The following is a 23,141-nucleotide window of genomic DNA, read 5'->3' as shown; positions in this document are numbered from 1 at the left end:
GAGCGCAAGAGCATGATGGAGCTGTTGCCAGGATGGGTTGGACAGAGGTTGGGTACCCCAGCCATATCCCAATGCTGATTGGGGATGTTTCCTGCAGTACCCTGGTGGACTCGGGGTCTTCTGCCACAATGGCGTACCGCATGCATGCTATTTTTAGACCGTGACGTCGCATCGTAAAGCGGAAGTAGAGTAGGAGTGGGACATGTTAGACCCGCCTTCACATAGAAGCAATGGAAAATCTGCTACTTTCTCCGGTAATCTTTCAAGAACGAGCATGCTGATCACACATTGCTTTTTTGGAACTTGTAGAAACGACTAGACATTACGACATATGAAGGATGTTTTCTTCATACGTTTCCCGAAACTAACAACTCGGTGGAGAAAATGTGAAGACTGAATCAACTTGCGCTGACTTTTAACGCCAGTTCGGCAGTAAACATTTATGCAGTAAACATTTCGTTGGGTTGGCATTGTCTTTCAGAAGACAAAGAGGTAAGCCATTTTGATATTTTTAACTTTTTTTTTGGCGTGACGTGCCGGGTGCTGCTTCTGTCTGACAATGAATGACCTCAGAAGAATTAAAATGGTATCTGACTGCCACTGTTACATTTTCTGTTGTAAAAAAAAAACAACTTTAGTAAGGGGGAAGTGTAAATAAGTTATAGAATTAAGATTTGTTAACAATGGAAAAAAATTAAAGTGTTCATTGGCTGTCACCGAGTAGCATTTGCGATCGCTACACAAAGCTAACTAAATTACCCCCAAGAATGGTAAGAGACAACCAGAGGATATATAAGAAAGACAGGGCTGATGGTAAAGGATAGCTTGTTGAAACAGGAGAATGTCATTGTCAGTCGTGTCGATAAAAAAGCGAAGGCTATGCTTAGGTCGGCTCATTCTTTTCGTGTTTTTCAGCCTTCGACACTCAAGCCATCTCTTTAACTGAACATTTTTATGTTCTTCCACATCTTTGCCAGTGAATTTGGCACTAGGCACAACATTTTCGGAGAGAATTGGTAGGTTGTGCTCTGTAAACATCTCCTTCGTACACGATTTCCATTCATTTCCTATTAGGGACAACCGGTGGCTTGTCCCTACTTAGCAACAGTAGCCAATGTCATGAATATTAATGAACGGAAGTGACGTGTTTCTTGCGGTACGCCATTGTGAGGCCATATGTTGTCCCTACAGGAACTGTGCTGGAAACCACCATTAAGAAGCTGAGAGCTGTGACGGGCGAAATGGCTCGGATGAATGGCAAAGGGACATTTGTGTTTGTCCTCGAGAATTCATCAGAGATATGCGGGCGGGACGTCTTGAAGAATACAAAACTATGTAAAGCTGATTGCTCCTTCACAACGGACCACTTCTGTAGTGTCCATCAACACACCAACTGCACAGTTGTTGTTGACTGGGACAGAGTCCGTTCGACCGGAATAGCATGGCCCTATAGTGACAGTGGAAAGTTTAGCACCACAGCAACTGGAGGTCCGGACGGAGGCTATCCGCTCCATCTGAGAAGACAAATGCATAGGCCTGGATGGTGAGCAACGGGAGCAGTTATGGCGAGTGCTGTGGGACTTTAAGGACATTTTTGCCCACGGTGAACACGGGATGGGTCCGACGCACTTAATGGAGCATCACATCCACACCAGAGATGCACGACCAATCAAGTTGTGGCTACGGCATCTACCAATGGCCCTGCAGGAAGTTACGAACAAGGAGGTCCATGCCATGCTGGACGCAGGGATCATTGAGCCTTCTGTCAGCCCCCAGGCGTCTAGCGTGGTAATGTTCGCCGCAAAAAGGGTCCAGGCCGCGGGTCTGTGTGGACTGCAGGCCGCTTGATAAAGTGACGTGGAAGGACTGTTACCCCCTTCCTTGGGATGATTGGGATGATGATTTCATTCCTACAAAACAAGACGACATATTTTCAATTTCTTCAATGATATCTGGCGCCATCTGGCGTCGTAAATGGGTATAACGTCTAGACTGCGAATATATGACGACCCTCACTTTTTCAATGCAATTTCAATGCAAAAAACACCATCTTATATTCTGGCCAATACGGTATATCATATTGTATTATATTATATTATATTATATTATATTATACTATATGTATTTTTTAATGTTAATAAGCTCCCTCTCTATGATACGGATTTTCGATTTTCACGTTGGGTGGGGCGGCCCTCATTGACTGCGGATGGAATCGCAAGGGATTTCAAAGCACATTGTCGGGTCTTTAACATTGTCACCAAATGACGGGAACACATGACATCCACTAGTTCAGGATGCCGAAAATCGCTGCGGGTTTGCTGCACAAATCCCACCCACAATTGTCAATGTGTATTAGTAGTTCCTGGATTTTGCTGTGGAATTTCCCCTTTAAAACATTACCTTACCGTTTACAGCATTTGTGTTTTGACATCAATGTTGGTAACCCACAATGAATTGCTAAAGACAGTACTTAACTGTTAAACACAAAAACAGCATTTTAGTGTTCAAGATTGGCCGTAAATTTACAGCAATTTTTTATAGTGTAAGTTTTTGACCAAAATAGCAACTTAATTTTTTTTTTCATTTACTGCAAGTTTTCAACAGCTAATAAATCACTCAATTTAACATCAGAAACTTAATACTTAAGGAAAACATGCAGAATCAATTATAAATAATATGTAAACAGATAATTAATAAATTCTATATCCAATCACAACTTATTATGGAATAAAATATCCCTTTATTATCATTATACACTATATAGGCCTACTCTTAGCGAATGAGGCTAGCAGACACCTGGTGTAAACAGAGCTTTTCTGGGGAAAATTGTTGTGAATAAATGCTTAAATCCCTGAATTCTTCATGGATATGGACGTAAAACAGTCTCGATTCTTTGTTAAAAGCAAAGAAACCATACAATTAGCATTTATTTTATGTATATTGACGAAGTACCATGCTACTATGTCAGTGAATGAGGCCAGCGGCCGCCTGGCGTAAGAGGAGCTTTTCTGACGAAAAGTTTTGTGAATAAATGCTTAAATCCCTGAATTCTTCAAAGATATGGACGTAAAACAAACAGTTTCGATTCTTGGTTAAAAGCAAAGAAACTGTGAAGGTAGCATTTATTCCCGTAAATATTGCTAACTATGAGGCTAGTGATTTCCATGTGAAAACAAAGAAGAAAATTCATGCGAATAAATGCTTCAATCACGCATGCATTGGTACGAAAAATATAAAAATATATAATATTTACCTTGAATCCTCGAACAAATCACTCCTGAAACAATCTTTCCTTTTTCTATGCGGTACAGCTTTCGTAGTTAAATCCAATCGTAAGTAAATCCAAGCTTAAATCCGAAATGAGTGTGTGCCGTCTTCGGCTATTACTAAATGAAGCTCGGCCCTTGGCGCAAAGAATGACGAAGTGATTTTTGAAGTCTATGTTACAGCTCTGTGAGAGCCAGAAATATTGCTTGTTTGTATGTGACCAAATACTTTTTTTCCTCCATAATTTGCAAATAAACTCTTTAAAAATTAGACAAAATTATTTTCTGCATTTTTTCTCATACTGTCTTATGGTAAACCTATGATGATAATTACTGTAATTTATGGACTGTAAGCCGCTACTTTTTTCTCTCATTTTGAATCCTGCGGCTTATAGTCCAGTGCGGCTTATTTTATAGGTATTAGGGTTTATAGGTAACACTGTATTTGACAGCAGCGTCATAAGACTGCCATAAGAGTGTTATAATAAGTGTCATGAGGCAAATTATGTCACTAACTCCATTTATGTCCAGCTCAGATCTTTTACATCCATTTAAAAGTGTGTTAATTTGCCACATAACAGGAAATGTCATCTGTCATAAGCATTCATTAATGCTTATGGCAGTGTCATTTCATAATTATGATGGTCTTATGACAGTCATATGGCGCTACTGGCAAATAAAGTGTTACCAAAAAAATAACTACCAATTAATGAAATAACAGGAACAGTAACTGAAGAAAAAAAATTGCACAGAACATGAATTTTGTTTGTTATTTATATCTGTAGCGCTGCAATGCATGCTAGGAGGCATGTTGGACGACAACAGTGTTGACAGCAGGTGGCAGCAGAGGTTGTCTATCTCCCCCAAGGGAGCTGTGATGGCCAAATGAAGCTTCTTGAAGCAATGAAGCTTTGAACCAAGTGGCTGCAAAGCTTCATTGCTTTAAAAAACTTCATGGTGATTCACTAGGTCTTGTTGCAGTTTTATGATGCCGCTGTAAAATAAAGTGGTGCCGGTTAATATCTTTTGGAGTAAATATCCTATAATACAGTGAGGACAGGTGCGGCTTATCCATGGCCAAATGCCGTTTTCGTCTCAAATTTGTTGGGTGGCGGCTTATAATCAGGTGCGCCTTATAGTCTGAAAATTACGGTACAGTTCTCTCTCAACTTTTTAAGTGGGAGAACTTGCACATTCTCTGGAAAAAATATTCATCCAAAAAGCATGAGTGCCCTCAAGTGGAAAAAACATGTCCTATTATGAAATAAAAATAATTATATCTCCAGTTTTCCGTGATGAATCTGTGCTGAATAAAAACTGAGAGAGAGGTTAAAATCTGTGCCTTTGTGTCATGTAGACGGCAGCGCTGTATGTAAAATACTGAAAGTTTTACGGTGCTTTAAGGACGCCACGTGTCTGAACAGGCCAGCGTGATCATAGAACGGTGAGCTTGAGTCTGATTGGTATAATGGAGTCATGTGATTATTGTTGCTACCTCTCATTGGTGAAACTGGTAGAGCCACTGTTGGTATCTCTGGCAAAAAAAGGAAAATCTAATATGTAGAATAAAGAGGAAAAAATGTAATAGTGTATGTGAGGCCTCTGCCCCTCCCTCCTGAGGCCTGACTCATCTGGGGCAGGTGTACATGTTTTTAGCTGATTACAGGTTAGACGGGTGGAGCGGCAACAGCTGAGAGAAGTTAACATCAGCCAGCTTTAAAAGCCCAGCAGACGCTCGACCTCGTCGCCCGATCAACTTGATCGGGCCATCATGGATCCCACGAACAACACAGCAGGCTCGCCCACGTCACTCCTTGACCACCACCAAGCAATCAAATACCTATTCAGTAAGGTAACGGACATTTCTGAGTCACTCCAAGCCATCCAGGCACAACTCACGCCGCTGCCTCATGCCAACACAGCCCCGTTTCCCCTCCGTCACACCGCCACCTCGCCGAGTCATGCAACTAACCTGGCGTCAACAGCTGCGGCTCGGGAACCCCACGTTCCTGCCCCGGCTCCTTACGATGGCAACCTTGGTACCTGTCGTGCTTTTTTAGTCCAGTGTAGCCTTGTCTTCGAACAGCAGCCATCCATGTACCGGGGGGACTGAACAAAGATCGCTTATTTGATCGGATGCCTATGCGGAGCAGCTCTCGATTGGGCTTCCTCCGTATGGGAGCAGGGGTCCGCTGTGTGTGGATCGTACGCCCAATTCACTGATGAAATGCGAAAGATCTTCGACCATGCTATCTGTGGTAAAGAGGCTGCCAAGCGGATAATGTCCGTTCACCAGGGGTCTCGGCGCGTCGCCGAATTTTTGGTGGAATTCCGCACGTTGGCCGCTGAGAGCCGTTTTAACGATGCGGCGCTCCAGGAGATCTTCACCCGCGGCTTAAATGAGTCCCTCAAAGACGAATTGGCCACGCGGGATGATCCCAGATCTTTGGACGGCCTTATTAATTTATCGATCCAGATTGACAATCGCTTGCGGGAGCGAAGAAGACAACGCCGGGAACAGCCAAACCCCCCAGGCACGCGCATAGCTGCCCTTCCACGACCGCCTCCGCTTCCTGTACAGGCCACTGACGCGGCACAGACGACAATGCCCCCTGCTGACAAACCTGAACCAATCCAGTTGGGCCGCGCCAGGCTATCACAGGAGGAACGCACACGCAGCTACAGCGCTCAGTTATGTACCTACTGCGGGTAGGGGGGGCACTTTATTCGCAGCTGCGGGAAACTGCGAGGCTCACCATTAGAGGAGGAACTACTGGTGAGCCACATGTCCCACAGCTCCTCACGCCGGCTCCAGCTCACCGCCACTCTCTCCTGGAGGGGCCAATCCCGCACTGTCACCGCCCTTGTAGACTGTGGATCTGACGAAAATTTCATTGACCAAACCCTGGTGAGCCAGTTGGGGCTGAGTACACACCCGCTTCCTGCCCCTTTAAAAACTACTGCGCTGGATGGACAGCCCCTGTTCAGCGGGAGCAGACAGACCGAAGCCATTGATGTCCTCTTATCTGGCAACCATCGAGAGGTGAGCTCCTATTTTGTTTTCCATAGTCCCTGCACACCCTTTGTCCTTGGTCTGCCTTGGCTAAGAACTCATAACCCCACCATAGACTGGACACACGCTAAAGTGACTGCATGGAGTGAATATTGACATACTCACTGTCTTAAATCTGCCCTCGTGCCTACCTGTTCAGTCCAGGAACAGGAGCAACCTGACCTCTCCGCGGTGCCGGAATGCTACCATGACCTAGACAGGTTTTTAGTAAGGACCAGGCGTTGTAACCCCCCCCTCACCGTCCATATGACTGTGCCATCACTCTCCTTCCTGGTGCGACCCTCCCCAAGGGACGGCTTTACAACATCTCGCTACCGGAGAGGGAGCCAATGAAATCATACATCACGGAGTCCCTGGCCAAATGAAATCATACATCACGGAGTCCCTGGCCACAGGTATTATTCACCCTTCCTCCTCCCCAGTCGGTGCAGGGTTCTTTTTCATGAGTAAAAAAGATGGCGGCCTAAGACCCACTATTGACTTCAGAGGCCTGAACGAGATCACCATTAAAAACAAATACCGTCTTCCTCTTATGGCTTCCGCTTTCACCCCCCTCCACGGGGCTACCATCTTTACTAAGCTAGACCTCCGTAACGCCTACCACCTTGTCCGTATTAAGGAGGGTTACGAGTGGAAGACGGCCTTTAACATGCCCCTGGGCCATTACGAGTATCTAGTGATGCCCTTTGGGCTAACTAACGCCCCTGCGGTCTTCCAGAATTTAGTTAATGATGTCCTGGGCGATATGATTAACAGGTTCGTGGTGGTATATTTGGATGACATCCTGGTGTTCTCTAGCACGCCATCAGAACATGAGAGTCATGTCCGTCAAGTGCTTCAGAGGCTCCTAGAGAACCGGCTGTACATAAAAGCGGGTGAGTGTGAGTTCCATGTTCCCGAAACTGCTTTTCTTGGATACATCGTGGAAAAGGGGGAGCTACGCATGGACCCAGCAAAAGTAACGGCGGTGTTGGACTGGCCTCGCCCTTTCCAACTGGAAGCAACTGCAGCGCTTTCTCGGATTTGCCAACTTTTACCGCAGGTTCATACGCAATTACATCCGGATAGCAGAACCCCTCACGGCCCTCACACCCATCGCCAAACCCTTCCTCTGGTCCGACACCGCGGACGCCGCCTTCAGTGACCTCAAGAGCCGTTTCACCTCCGCTCCGGTGCTGGTCCACCCCAGCCCATCGCTACAGTTCATTGTGGAGGTTGACGCCTCAGAAACGGGTGTGGCCGCAGTGCTCTCCCAACGCCAGCCCGCCGATGGCAAGGTCCACCCGTGTGCCTTTATCTCTCGCAGGCTCTCACCACCAAACGGAATTACAGCATCGGGTACCGAGAACTACTTGCGGTCAAACTGGCTCTGGAAGAATGGCACCACCACCTGGAAGGCACGCCACAGCCCTTTGTCGTGCTCACAGACCATAAGAATCTGGAGTACTTCAAGTCGGCTCGGACATTAAATCCAGGACAACCAGGTGGGCAATGTTTTTCTGTCGCTTTGACTTCACCCTGTCCTACATTCCAGGTTCCAAAAACACCAAGCCAGATGCCCTGTCACGCCAATTTCAGACTGTCGAACCTAAAGAGGAACCCGCCCCGATTCTTCCACAAACATGCTTCCTTGCCTCCATGGAGTGGGAGATCGAGCGCAAAGTCAAAGACGCCCATGGTGAGCACCCAGATCCTCGAGACGGTCCCCAAGCTAACCTGTTTGTACCCCAGGAGCTCCGTTCACAGGTGTTGGAGTGGGCTCACTCATCCCGCCTCTTCTGTCACCCCAGCACCCGGGAGGACGCTGGCTGTCCTGCGCCAGCGATTCTGGTGGCCCACCATTCAAGAGGACACACGATCCTATGTCCAGGCCTGTAACGTATGTGCTTGCAGCAAGACGTCCACCAAGCCCAGCTCTGGACTCGTTCGCCCACTCCCCATCCCAAGCCGACCCTGGTCCCACTTAGCCCGGGACTTTGTCACCGGTCTGCCCCCTTCCAAGGGCAACACCGTGATCCTCACTATAGTGGACAGATTCTCCAAAGCTGCCCATTTCATCCCCCTTCGCAAACTCCCGCCAGCCACGGAAACTACTACCCTGCTCACTAACCATGTTTTCCGTTTGCATGGCATCCCATCAGATAGAGTCTCCAATAGGGGACCCCAGTTCACTTCACAGGTCTGGAGGGCTTTCTGTTTGGCCGTGGGCATTGGAGTGAGCCCCTCCTCCGGTTACCACCCACAGACCAATGGCCAGTGTGAGCGTACTAACCAACAGCTCGAAGCAGCCCTCCGTTGCACCACTCAAGCCCACCCCAACACCTGGAGCGATCAACTGCCCTGGATTGAATATGCCCACAACACCCTGCCGAATGCCTCATCAGGTATGTCGCCTTTTCTGTGTTCCTTGGGTTACCAACCCCCGTTGTTCCCCTCACAGAAAAGAGATATCGCCGTCCCATCGGTCCAAGGCCACATCGACCGTTGCTCCAGAGTCTGGGAACAGGCGCACGCCGCACTCCTCGGCACCTCTGAGAGATCCCATGCCCAGTCTGATCGTCACCGCTCGCCCGCACCTGTTTACACGGTCGGCCAAAAGGTGTGGCTCTCTTCCAAGTCGTTGCCCTTAAAGAGAGAGTCCGTGAAGCTTTCCCCCCGGTTTGTTGGGCCCTTCGAGATCACGAAGGTGGTGAACCCCAACGCAGTGTGTCTCAGGCTCCCTGTGCATTACCGTGTCCACCCTACGTTCCATGTCTCCCACGTCAAGCCAGTTTCTACTAGTCCCTTGGCCCCCCCTCTTCCGCCCCCTCCGACGTCTCTGTCGGTCGACGGGCATCCAGCCAACCGAGTGGAGCTTCTCCTGGATGTCCGCCGCCATGGCCGGGGGCTCCAGTGCCTCGTTGACTGGGAGGGTTATGGCCCAGAGGAGCGGTCCTGGATCCCGGCCCGGTGGGTGTTGTCCCGCGCGCTTATCCAGGATTTCCATCGTGCCCATCCCGGTGTTCTTCATCGTGCGCCTGGTGGCGCCCGTAGGCAGGGGGGTCCTGTTAGGGCCTCCGCCCCTCCCTCCTGAGGCCTGACCCACCTGGGGCAGGTGTACATGTTTTTAGCTGATTACAGGTTAGACGGGTGGAGCGGCAACAGCTGAGAGCAGTTAACATCAGCCTGCTTTAACACTAGAAGTCCCAGAGAATTCTGCTACACCTAACAGTCCCAAGCAATGGCCAATTTGGCCTCTCCTCCAAAAAAACCCAGAGGTGGCCTAAATGACCCAAGTGCTTTTGAATTAGCAAGTCGTTGTCGGACAGACAACAGCCGTTCATATGGAAATGCAACCACTTGTGTTGGTATGCTGCCCAAATGGAGGGGAACACACAACAGTAGTACTATTCATGTAATATTATGTGTCAGTTCAAGTCAAGCTACATTTATGGGGTTTTGCACATTTTAATAATGTGTATTGTTTTACGATTTTACTGTCGGAAAAAAATATCTCTGACAGTGTATTTGTGGGGCCTTTATATGCTAGCAATATTTGTTATAACAGTATATTTGTGATGCCTGCAGAAAATAGAACATTGAATCAGTATCAAATGTAAAACTGAAATAAGAGTCTGACAAAGTTAGTTTTTGTCTTTTCTTCCTGGTATTTATTGATGCACAGGATTCAAACAAGAGTAATCATAGCAAATCAAAACTATCAAGTCAAAACGATGAAATACTATAGAAAACACACATAAATGTACCTCTAATACACCCTCTATCCTCTATACTGGACTTGTTGAAAGGTTATCAAGAATTTTTTTGTTTTCCTGGGACTACTTGGTATACAATGAGGAGCAATTATTTGCACTCCTTGTGATTTTGCAAGTTCACCCACTTTGAAAAGAGGTGGAGGTCTGAAATTTCAATCATAGATGCATTTCCACTCATAGAGACAATCTTTAAAAAATCCAGAAATCACATTGTATGATTTTTAAAATTTATTTGCTATATAATTTTATCTACTGGGGTTCAGTTCATGTATTTGTGCACCTGAGAATCAGCAATAATTATGACACTCAAAGAGTTGTCATTCTACCTTAAAAAAAGTCCACCTTTACCCCACCCGTTTGAGCTCATCATTGTCACCTGTGCACCCCACAGTCAGTTATAATCCACCCGCTACCATGGGCAATACCAGAGAGATTTCGAAAGGCACCAGATAAAAAAATTGATTAGCTCCACAAAGCTGGAAAAGGCTACGGGACAACTGGAAAGCAGCTTGGTGAGAATAAATCAACAGTTGCAGCAATTGTTAGAAAATGGAAAAGGCTAAACGTGACTGATAATCTACCTTGGAATGGGGCTCCATGTAAAATCTCTCCTCGTGGGACATCACTCATGATGGGAAAAGTGAGGGCTCAGCCTAGAATTACATGGTAGGAGCTGGTCAATGACCTGCAGAGAGCTGGATGCACAGTTTCAAAGGCTGCTGAAGCCAGTACATGTAAAGGCCTGTCTGAAGTTTGCAAGGGACCATCTGAATGATGCAGAGGGGTCATGGGAGAAAATCATGTGGTCAGATGAGACCAAAGTAGAACTTTTTGGTGCTAACTTTACTGTCGTTTGTGAAGGGAAAAAAAGGCAGAGTGCAATCCCAAGAACACCATCCCCATTGTGAAGTATGTAGGTGGAAACCTCATGCTTTTCGGCAAAGGGGACAGGACGACTCTATAAATCAGAGGATGAATGGTGCAATGTATCGTCAGATTTTGGGCCATGACCTCCCTCCCACAGTCAGGGACTTGAAGATAAGTCGTGGCTGGGTCTTCCAACATGACAATGATCCGAATCACACAGCCAAGCTGACCAAGGAGCGGCTGCGTAAAATGCATTTCAAGGTTCTGGAGTGGACTCCAGACATCAATCCAAGAATCCAGAAAATCTTTGGATAGAGCTGAAATTTGGTGTTTCTCAACGACAGCCCCGAAACCTGACTGATCTAGAGAAGATTTGTGTGGAGGAATGGGCCAAAATCTCTGTTTTCATATGGGAAAACCTGGTGAAGAACTACAGAAAGCGTCTGACCTCTGTAATTGCAAACAATGGCTGCTGCACTAAATATTAGCAAAAATACTTATGAACCCCAATAAATTACGAATAAATTATTGAAAAAAAAAAATCATACAATAAGAGTTCCGGATTTTTTTAAGATTATCACGAGAAGTCAATGGGGTTTTGGTGCTCTCTAATATTACCAAGGGTGTCCCACACCCTGGAGATCCGCCCCGAAGCTGAGCCTACCCTACCGCAAGCCGCATCCAATTTCTACCCCTTGGCCCACCCCTTGGCCTTTCAAACAAAGCAATAAGGGGTAGGGCTTGAAACATCAGCCCTACGAATTGGGACACCTCTTTACACTCACATACGTCATAAGTCCGTTCGGAAAGTTGTTACGTAACCAAAAGCAACGACAAAAAGTGCACTGAAAAACAAAACAAACATTACAAATGAAGAAACACAATGAACAATGAACTAACATTACAATTAGTGGTGTCGATTTTTTATTTATTATACCCCTAATTAGTGCAATTTTATCGTGATTAATCTTTTTTTAACTATTACTTTTCTGACTGAAGAAAACGCATTGAGAGTAGATAATACTGGTCATCAGCTGTTAGAATATTGTTTGGATGTATCAAGCTTGTTTCATTTAATTTAAGCAAAGCAAACAAAACAAACACTGGTAACTAACGGAAGGGTCCACAACACATGCACATAGATGTGGAGCACTAGTTCAGTTTAATTTAATTTGGTTTCAAATTCAATGTAATATTTACACCATTGTATGAAACCTGAATGATGGCTTGTTTCTGAACCAAGAGTGGTATTTACTAATCTTGCATATTTTTTTCCCAGCAATTTCATGTGTGGTGCTCTTCATTTCACCACTGTGTCTTGGTGTGCTTAGTTGTATTATTTCTAAATATCTATGCACATAAATGTATATCCACAGCAAATTGTTAATTGATCTTTTTGAAATTGTTTTTTTTAACATGTAGAGGGTATTCAAACAAATACATCCGAATGAATTAGAATTATTAAAATACTGTTATTAAAATATTCTCAGAAGTTTAGCAGTTTAGTGTCAAGTAAGAAATAAGTGTCTGAGTAAGTCAGGCTACTTTAGCTGAGGCGCGGGTTGGGCGAAAAAGGCTGAAGTCAGGATACTTTAGCTGAGGAGGGGGTTGGGCGAAACCTTGCTGAGTGAGGCTGCTTTCTCTTTCACCCAACCCCCTCCTCAGCTAAAGTAGCCTGACTAGTAGACACTTATTTGTTACTTGCCTACTGTAGGTTGATAAATTTGTAGGTAGATTTGTGTATGTCTTAGTCAATCCAAAAAAAAAGGTTCCTTCAATCAAAGTATATATTTTCATTCGAAGAGCACCACACATGAAATATATATTATATATACGGTATATATATACGGTATATATATATACGGTATATATATATATATATATATATATATATATATATTTTTTTTTTTTTTTAATGCAATTGCTATGTTATGACAAAATAAACACCTGATCATTTTACCACCTTAGGAAAGGATCGGCATACATATTGTTCCTTTGTTTTTTGGTGAGACTTATTAATTAGGACTCAAAATAAATAATTGAGGAGGGCGTAGGGACCAACCCTGAGCAGTTGCTTTTGAACACACTGAAATAATGGCTGAATGTTGAATTATCAGTCCTACTTATGAAGATGGTATGTCCTGTATCAGAATTTAAACAAATACATATAAAAACAAATTTCCCATTTATTTTCAATGGCAAGTAATCAAAGTCCCTGTGATTTTTTTACCATTTATCATGACAGCCCAATGAGATTGTATACCACTAACTCTCATATAGGTGAATTAAAAAAAAAAAAAAAAATGTAAAAAATCTGACCTACGTTTTTTGGGGGAGGAATGAAAAAATCAATTCAATCAGTTAACATAAACATCTTTGATGTGAAATGTTTTCTATTGTATATTTGTAATAACGTGTAGAACATGAAAAGTAACATGAGTTTTTTTGCTGAGTAACAAATTACTCTTACAATGAGGTAACTGAGTTACTTCTCCCAAAAAGTAATTTAGTTAGTAACTTGTAACTAATTACTTTTTTAAGTAAGATCGACAACACTGTGCAGTATATATTCCCTTCATAATAATTAGGACTATTAGGACATTCAGTCATTGTTTCAGTGTGTCAAAGAAACTGTTCAGGGCCGCTCCCTTCCACCTTCTCATGACACAAATTCTGTTTCTGTTTTTCTCAAAGGTTTTCTACACGTTTTCTCGTACTAACTTCAGACAAAATGGCCACAATTCATGCTCCATTAGAGCCAGTCATTCTAAACTATATACATGATCTCGCTTTAAACTCAAATTGCAGTTCTAAAACGTTTTTTTTGCAAAAACAATGTACACATTTGGGCCATTTTTTTCTGTTTTTCTATGTGGAGTATAGGAGAATTAAGTTAAAAGTTTGTAAAAAGCGTAAAACTCCATAAATAAATGTAAATTTATAAATGTAGCTTGACTTGAACTGACAAAAACTATCACATTAAGTGTGCAACCGTGGTGTGTTCCCCTCCGTTTGGGCCGCATTCTAACACAATGTATGTCTAGTGGTTGCATTTACATATGAATGGTTGCTGTCTGTCGGACAACGACTTGCTAATTCAAAAGCACTTGGGTCATTTGGGCCACCTCTGGGTTTTTTAGGAAGAGAGGCCAAATCGGCCATTGCTTGGGAATATTAGGAATATTTGTCTTGAGGAAGGGCCGAGTCGGCCTCTGCTGGGTTTTCTAGTGTTAAAAGCCCAGCAGACGCTCTACCTCATCGCCCGATCAACTTGTCTGCTTCACACGTCAGTTGTATCTCGCCTTGTATATGATATCTTTCATCTCCGGCTTATGAGTACATTGTTTTCATCCCAGGTTCTGCTTTCTGCGCGCCCCTCATCGGATTCCACGCCTGCCTCCCTTCCGAGCCTCCTCGTCCTACACCAGCTCCCAATCTCTGTGCCAAGCAATATACACCCGTGACTGTGTTGTGCTCATCAATAAATTTGTTCATCTCATTACTGCGTGTCCACGCTGGGGTCCCCTCTTGCTCTCGCACCCTTAACAGTGTAGCTCAAAGTAGCGGAGTAAGAGTATTGTTTCTTCTTCACAAATCTACTCAAGTAAAATTAAAAAGTATGGCTTTGTAAAAGTACATTTTTCTCAAAAAGTTACTCAATTAAATGTAAGGGAGTAAATGTAACGCGTTACGACCCACCTCTGAAGATAGGGGCGCCCCCCTTCAGAGACCCAAGCAGCCCACCGACTCACAACAACCCGAGTCAAGGTCAGCGGTGCCCCATCTCCTCAATACACAGTGTTGTTGGTGCACTGCAACACTCCAAAAAAAAAAAAAAAATTTTTTTTAATAAAATAAACAGTTCCAAATTCATTTATTCCCACTGATTCTGTAATTCCTGTACTAGATGGAGATTAAATGAAACAATGATATTTGGAACTGGAATTTTAGGAAATGTAGAACTACACTGGACAAAGAAGGAACATGTGATGTTTTGGATTACAAACACAAAAATAGACATAGTGAAAGAAACCAAACAAGGGCGCCACACATTATTAATCCCAGTCTTTCACCAGGCTAATTAGGGAAGTGGAGGCGCCTCCTAGTGAGCAGAGAGGAGAATTAAACTCTAAGCATCATCACTCACCCCCCACTCCTCTGAACTTGTTTTTGAAAACATGGTGTGCAAAGTGAAGTATGTCCAATTTTTTAAAACAGTAATCATGGACAGGGCAAATATTTTGACACACCTTCTCATTTCATCTTTTTTGTTTTTTCGTGACTATTTACATTGCAGATTCTCACTGTGGAGTTATGTACTTAATTTAAAAAATAAAATAAAAAAGGTGATGTAACTGAAAACATATTTTATATTCTTTCCTCTTCTGAACCGCTTATCTTCACGAGGGTCATAGGGTTGGTGGAATATCCCAAAAACCCTGGTGTTGGTGAGAAAAAAAAGTGTTTTGGTAGTTTTTGTTAAAAATAAATCTGCAGTATATAGTAATGCAGTTTATTGAAACAATAGTGTATACAAGTATAACACCATTTACCATTTACCATATCGTAGCGTAGCCAACGGGCTTACACTCACAAGGGATTCACACGATTACTGGTTTCTAGATCACAGAGCTGATTTGGGTACACTCTACCCCTCTCAATCGCTTAGCTTATAGACTCCCCCACCCCCTCCCCTTCTTTCCCTGCTCAACAGGCCCCCTACATGGACATTGCACATTACCATTTATTTTGTTCATGTGTTTGCTGTGACTTTTTTACATTTACACTTCAAGTATATGAAGAATAAAGTGCAGGTTTGATGTCAAAAGAGTTGTTTTGATGTTTAATTCTCAACAACAGCTTACACACTTGATACATCATCACTGAGAGTGCCTCGTTGCTTTTGTGATAACATGTTTTTCATCAAGGCTTCCAACGGAGTTTGGGAAGTTCAATAGACCCCACTCACCAACGCCACACAATGACGTGTCGCTGTATCCGGCCGCCATATTGTCCGTCATTGTTTATCCGTATTCTCAATGGTTTCAATTTGTTGTGCAATTTATAGTGCAATTTATGGAAGCCCAGGTGCTTTCAGACACTGTAAACTCATTGGATGTGTTGCATAAAAGGCGTTATGTGGAAACATTTTCAGATGCTGTAAACTCATTGGATGCGTTGCATAAAAGGCGTTATGTGGAAAAGCTTCAGTCTATCCATTCGCCAGATCCATATTTGATGCCTAAATCGATATTTTTCGACCCGCTGTCTTCGCCGTCTCTGCCTGACATCTGCTACCCTGATATCTACAACTATCTTGTCCACAGAAACTCAGCCTATTCTCACGAAACTTTGAAAAACTTTAAGAGCAGCACTCTAAGCAACATTACCCCGTGTGACCCTATACTTCCAATTTTCTAAAATGGTGACAATCAATAAAAAAAGAAAAAAAAGTTGACTGCGACGGCCGACGCTTCAAGGATAGGTGGATATTGGACTATTTCTTCAATAAAATACGCAACAATTGTGTCTGCCTCAATTGCAAAGAGACAGTCGCTGTTTTCAAAGAGTTCGATGTGACGCGATATTACCAAACAAGACACGCTGACATGTACGACAACATTACAGGGAAGATACGCAGTGAGAAATTAAAGCAACTTGAAGCTAGTTTAATTACATAACAGCAGTATTTCGCAAGAGCCTGGGTGTTGAAAGCGAATGCCACAAAGGCGAGATTGTTGAAATTATGAATGGAAAAAAAAAAAACTAATAAAGCAAATGTGACACACAGAAGGGCTTGCTAAAATTTGTTTAAATATATTGTTCTACGTAAATCAGCCAAGGTAGCCCCACACATTTTTACCACACCAAATCTGGCCTCCTTTGCAAAAAGTTTGGACACAGCTTCTTTCACTTGTTACCAGCTAAATATTATTCAAAAAATAATGATGGCGGAGGAAATAAACATCTTGAATTTGAAACTGTATGTTGTTGGCGATAAGCCTCGCAATGATCTTAATTGTGGTTGTCAGCCCAAAACCCTCTAAATATATATTAAATGCATCTTACCAAAAATAAAATGACGACTACATAATATGTGGTGATCGTTTGGTGCCCAGTTTTCTCGTCGAATTGCAGCAGTCCATCTTGCTCTCCTCTCCGGGTCTCTCGGAATACGGTAGAACTTAAAGTCTCTCCGTCTATCTTCTCAGTTACTGCAACCAACCGCCACACACGCCTTCACCATTTTGATTATTAATGTTAACGAGCAGAAAAACAAGCCATAATAGGAGGAATTTACGTAGTGGTAATGCGTAAACACGACGAGCTGACGGACAATATGGCGCGGAGGCGTGGTTGTGACGTCATGTGAGTGGGGTCTACAGCCACCACACATCTGCTATGGCTTCCCACTGGCTGGTTGTAGGACATGACAAAAATTTGGACAACTGGACAACGCAGCTTGCTGGCTTCCACCTGATGCTAGAATTCGTAATGTGACTGCCAGTCTCTGTGCGTCATCAACAGTCGGACAGACCACCGCCGCAACCATCTTCTGCGTCGCCTGCGCCTCAACATTTGTATGATTAACATTTGTTGTTCAGTGTTGATGAGCTGAAGATCCATATTCAAGCGTTCCACCTCCGTTGGCATTCAGAAGAAAACTAGAGGAAGTTGACAAAATTCCCCCAAAACCGTACAAACACAATGCCAAACCCCTCTAGTAGCTTGGCAATGAATTACAGAGCAACGCCTTCCCTTGCCGCAGAACTATTGAATGCTCATTGTTGGATATTTGAGTGCAATTTAGTTGAGTTTTGTGAAAAGTGGGTGTTAACACTAGAAGTCCCAGAGAATTCTGCTACTCCTAACAGTCCCAAGCAATGGCCAATTTGGCCTCTCCTCCAAAAAAACCCAGAGGTGGCCTAAATGACCCAAGTGCTTTTGAATTAGCAAGTCGTTGTCGGACAGACAACAGCCGTTCATATGGAAATGCAACCACTTGTGTTGGTATGCGGCCCAAATGTGTCAGGACTGGACTCGAGGCAGGACTCAAATGCAGAGTTTTCTTGTTTAACAAAAATGTATTTATTTTACAATATGGCACAACAAAAGGTCACTCCACAGTGGGAGGCAAAAATCTCATCATCAACACAAAGTAACAAATTAACTCAGAAAAGCTGACAAAATATTCGCGATCAAAAGGCAGGTTCTTCAACAAAAATTCACTTCACAAGGAAGGCAAAAATACTATCAAACGCAAAGCAGCAAACAAACTCAAAAAGCCTTACTAAATTCTTCAGGACTAGGTTCACGTGGTAGCTTTGGCTGTGGACGATAGCAGGCTGGAATGACACGTCAGCGGACGAAGACACTCTGGCACAAAACAAAGGGGAGGCTGACTATATATACACACAGAAGGTAATGGGGAACAGGTGGAACTAATTGGTGATTAGGGAGCACATGATGAAGGGCAAGTGCTCTGAAACAAGGAGGGGAAGACTTTCAAAATAAAGCAGGAAATAACCATGACACGACAAAACCTCACCACGGTGTGACAAAATGGAGAGGAACACACAACAGTAGTACTATTCATGTAATATTATGTGTCAGTTCAAGTCAAGCTACATTTATGGGGTTTTGCACATTTTAATAATGTGTATTTTTTTACGATTTTACTGTCGGAAAAAATATCTCTGACAGTGTATTTGTGGGGCCTTTATATGCTAGCAATATTTGTTATAACAGTATATTTGTGATGCCTGCAGAAAATAGAACATTGAATCAGTATCAAATGTAAAACTGAAATAAGAGTCTGACAAAGTTAATTTTTGTCTTTTCTTCCTGGTATTTATTGATGCACAGGATTCAAACAAGAGTAATCATAGCAAATCAAAACTATCAAGTCAAAACGATGAAATACTATAGAAAACACACATAAATGTCCCTCTAATACACCCTCTATCCTCTATACTGGACTTGTTGAAAGGTTATCAAGAATTTTTTGTTTACCTGGGACTACTTAGTATACAATGAGGAGCAATTATTTGCACTCCTTGTGATTTTGCAAGTTCACCCACTTTGAAAAGAGGTGGAGGTCTGAAATTTCAATCATAGATGCATTTCCACTCATAGAGACAATCTAAAAAAAATCCAGAAATCACATTGTATGATTTTTAAAATTTATTTGCTATATATTTTTATCAACTGGGGTTCAGTTCATGTATTTGTGCACCTGAGAATCAGCAATAATTATGACACTCAAAGAGTTGTCATTCTACCTTAAAAAAAGTCCACCTTTACCCCACCCGTTTGAGCTCATCATTGTCACCTGTGCACCCCACAGTCAGTTATAATCCACCCGCTACCATGGGCAATACCAGAGAGATTTCGAAAGGCACCAGATAAAAAAATTGATTAGCTCCACAAAGCTGGAAAAGGCTACGGGACAACTGGAAAGCAGCTTGGTGAGAATAAATCAACAGTTGCAGCAATTGTTAGAAAATGGAAAAGGCTAAACATGACTGATAATCTACCTTGGAATGGGGCTCCATGTAAAATCTCTCCTCGTGGGGCATCACTCATGATGGGAAAAGTGAGGGCTCAGCCTAGAACTACTTGGTAGGAGCTGGTCAATGACCTGCAGAGAGCTGGATGCACAGTTTCAAAGGCTGCTGAAGCCAGTACATGTAAAGGCCTGTCTGAAGTTTGCAAGGGACCATCTGAATGATGCAGAGGGGTCATGGGAGAAAATCATGTGGTCAGATGAGACCAAAGTAGAACTTTTTGGTGCTAACTTTACTGTCGTTTGTGAAGGGAAAAAAGGCAGAGTACAATCCCAAGAACACCATCCCCATTGTGAAGTATGTAGGTGGAAACCTCATGCTTTTCGGCAAAGGGGACAGGACGACTCTATAAATCAGAGGATGAATGGTGCAATGTATCGTCAGATTTTGGGCCATGACCTCCCTCCCACAGTCAGGGACTTGAAGATAAGTCGTGGCTGGGTCTTCCAACATGACAATGATCCGAATCACACAGCCAAGCTGACCAAGGAGTGGCTGCGTAAAATGCATTTCAAGGTTCTGGAGTGGACTCCAGACATCAATCCAAGAATCCAGAAAATCTTTGGATAGAGCTGAAATTTGGTGTTTCTCAACGACAGCCCCGAAACCTGACTGATCTAGAGAAGATTTGTGTGGAGGAATGGGCCAAAATCTCTGTTTTCATATGGGAAAACCTGGTGAAGAACTACAGAAAGCGTCTGACCTCTGTAATTGCAAATAATGGCTTCTGCACTAAATATTAGCAATGATTTTGTCAAGGGTACAAATACTTATGAACCCCAATAAATTACGAATAAATTATTGAAAAAAAAATCATACAATAAGAGTTCCGGATTTTTTTAAGATTATCACGAGAAGTCAAATGGGGTTTTGGTGCTCTCTAATATTACCAAGGGTGTCCCACACCCTGGAGATCCGCCCCGAAGCCGAGCCTACCCTACCGCCTACCGCATCCAATTTCTACCCCTTGGCCCACCCCTTGGCCTTTCAAACGAAGCAATAAGGGGTAGGGCTTGAAACATCAGCCCTACGAATTGGGACACCTCTTTACACTCACGTACATCATAAGTCCGTTCGGAAAGTTGTTACGTAACCAAAAGCAACGACAAAAAGTGCACTGAAAAACAAAACAAACATTACAAATGAAGAAACACAATGAACAATGAACTAACATTACAATTAGTGGTGTCGATTTTTTATTTATTATACCCCTAATTAGTGCAATTTTATCGTGATTAATCTTTTTTTAACTATTACTTTTCTGACTGAAGAAAACGCATTGAGAGTAGATAATACTGGTCATCAGCTGTTAGAATATTGTTTGGATGTATCAAGCTTGTTTCATTTAATTTAAGCAAAGCAAACAAAACAAACACTGGTAACTAAAGGAAGGGTCCACAACACATGCACATAGATGTGGAGCACTAGTTCCGTTTAATTTAATTTGGTTTCAAATTCAATGTAATATTTACACCATTGTATGAAACCTGAATGATGGCTTGTTTCTGAACCAAGAGTGGTATTTACTAATCTTGCATATTTTTTTCCCAGCAATTTCATGTGTGGTGCTCTTCATTTCACCACTGTGTCTTGGTGTGCTTAGTTGTATTATTTCTAAATATCTATGCACATAAATGTATATCCACAGCAAATTGTTAATTGATCTTTTTGAAATTGTTTTTTTTAACATGTAGAGGGTATTCAAACAAATACATCCGAATGAATTAGAATTATTAAAATACTGTTATTAAAATATTCTCAGAAGTTTAGCAGTTTAGTGTCAAGTAAGAAATAAGTGTCTGAGTAAGTCAGGCTACTTTAGCTGAGGCGCGGGTTGGGCGAAAAAGGCTGAAGTCAGGATACTTTAGCTGAGGAGGGGGTTGGGCGAAACCTTGCTGAGTGAGGCTGCTTTCTCTTTCACCCAACCCCCTCCTCAGCTAAAGTAGCCTGACTAGTAGACACTTATTTGTTACTTGCCTACTGTAGGTTGATAAATTTGTAGGTAGATTTGTGTATGTCTTAGTCAATCCAAAAAAAAGGTTCCTTCAATCAAAGTATATATTTTCATTCGAAGAGCACCACACATGAAATATATATTATATATACGGTATATATGTATGTGTATATATATATATATGTATTTTATGCAATTGCTATTTTATGACAAAATAAACACCTGATCATTTTACCACCTTAGGAAAGGATCGGCATACATATTGTGTCTTTGTTTTTTGGTGAGACTTATTAATTAGGACTCAAAATAAATAATTGAGGAGGGCGTAGGGACCAGCCCTGAGCAGTTGCTTTTGAACACACTGAAACAATGACTGAATGTTGAATTATCAGTCCTACTTATGAAGATGGTATGTCCTGTATCAGAATTTAAACAAATACATATAAAAACAAATTTCCCATTTATTTTCAATGGCAAGTAATCAAAGTCCCTGTGATTTTTTTACCATTTATCATGACAGCCCAATGAGATTGTATACCACTAACTCTCATATAGGTGAATTAAAAAAAAAAAAAAAAATGTAAAAAATCTGACCTACGTTTTTTGGGGGAGGAATGAAAAAATCAATTCAATCAGTTAACATAAACATCTTTGATGTGAAATGTTTTCTATTGTATATTTGTAATAACGTGTAGAACATGAAAAGTAACATGAGTTTTTTTGCTGAGTAACAAATTACTCTTACAATGAGGTAACTGAGTTACTTCTCCCAAAAAGTAATTTAGTTAGTAACTTGTAACTAATTACTTTTTTTAAGTAAGATCGACAACACTGTGCAGTATATATTCCCTTCATAATAATTAGGACTATTAGGACATTCAGTCATTGTTTCAGTGTGTCAAAGAAACTGTTCAGGGCCGCTCCCTTCCACCTTCTCATGACACAAATTCTGTTTCTGTTTTTCTCAAAGGTTTTCTACACGTTTTCTCGTACTAACTTCAGACAAAATGGCCACAATTCATGCTCCATTAGATCCAGTCATTCTAAACTATATCCATGATCTCGCTTTAAACTCAAATTGCAGTTCTAAAACGTTTTTGTTTTTGCAAAAACAATGTACACATTTGGGCCATTTTTTCTGTTTTTCTGTGTGGAGTATAGGAAAATTAAGTTAAAAGTTTGTAAAAAGCGTAAAACTCCATAAATAAATGTAAATTAATAAATGTAGCTTGACTTGAACTGACAAAAACTATCACATTAAGTGTGCAACCGTGGTGTGTTCCCCTCCGTTTGGGCCGCATTCTAACACAATGTATGTCTAGTGGTTGCATTTACATATGAATGGTTGCTGTCTGTCGGACAACGACTTGCTAATTCAAAAGCACTTGGGTCATTTGGGCCACCTCTGGGTTTTTTAGGAAGAGAGGCCAAATCGGCCATTGCTTGGGAATAATAGGAATATTTGTCTTGAGGAAGGGCCGAGTCGGCCTCTGCTGGGTTTTCTAGTGTTAAACTGAGGCTTATTGGACCTTTTAGTTTTTAAAGTGCCTGTGACACGAAAAAGCATGTTTATTTCACATTACACACGGTATTTTATGCTCCTGAATGAAATGGATTGCTGGGGTGTGTGTGGAAGCGATCGCTATATTTATTTAGTGT

At 42.4% G+C, this 23,141-nt stretch overlaps 1 protein-coding gene across 6 annotated transcripts in view; it reads left to right on the top strand.

Annotated features, from left to right (window-relative positions):
• The window catches only part of LOC130922430 (uncharacterized), a 47,502-nt gene extending 33,036 nt beyond the window's left edge, over positions 1-14,466 (top strand). For 4 of the 6 annotated variants that reach the window (XM_057847249.1, XM_057847232.1, XM_057847239.1 and 1 more), the window contains one exon: positions 14,318-14,464. In XM_057847249.1, the coding sequence (XP_057703232.1) occupies positions 14,318-14,425 (108 nt within the window). In that variant the 3' untranslated portion in view covers positions 14,426-14,464. Of the gene's footprint in view, positions 1-1,191; positions 3,548-14,317 lie in introns of those variants that run through there. The other 2 variants (XM_057847226.1, XM_057847269.1) reach the window with 2 other exon arrangements.
• The last annotated feature ends 8,675 nt before the right edge of the window (positions 14,467-23,141 follow it).

The sequence above is a fragment of the Corythoichthys intestinalis genome, chromosome 1 (genome assembly GCF_030265065.1).
Source record: "Corythoichthys intestinalis isolate RoL2023-P3 chromosome 1, ASM3026506v1, whole genome shotgun sequence".
Lineage (NCBI taxonomy): Eukaryota > Metazoa > Chordata > Actinopteri > Syngnathiformes > Syngnathidae > Corythoichthys > Corythoichthys intestinalis.
The sequence above is the reverse complement of the archived record's forward strand: the minus strand, read 5'-3'. Positions and strand labels throughout refer to the sequence as shown.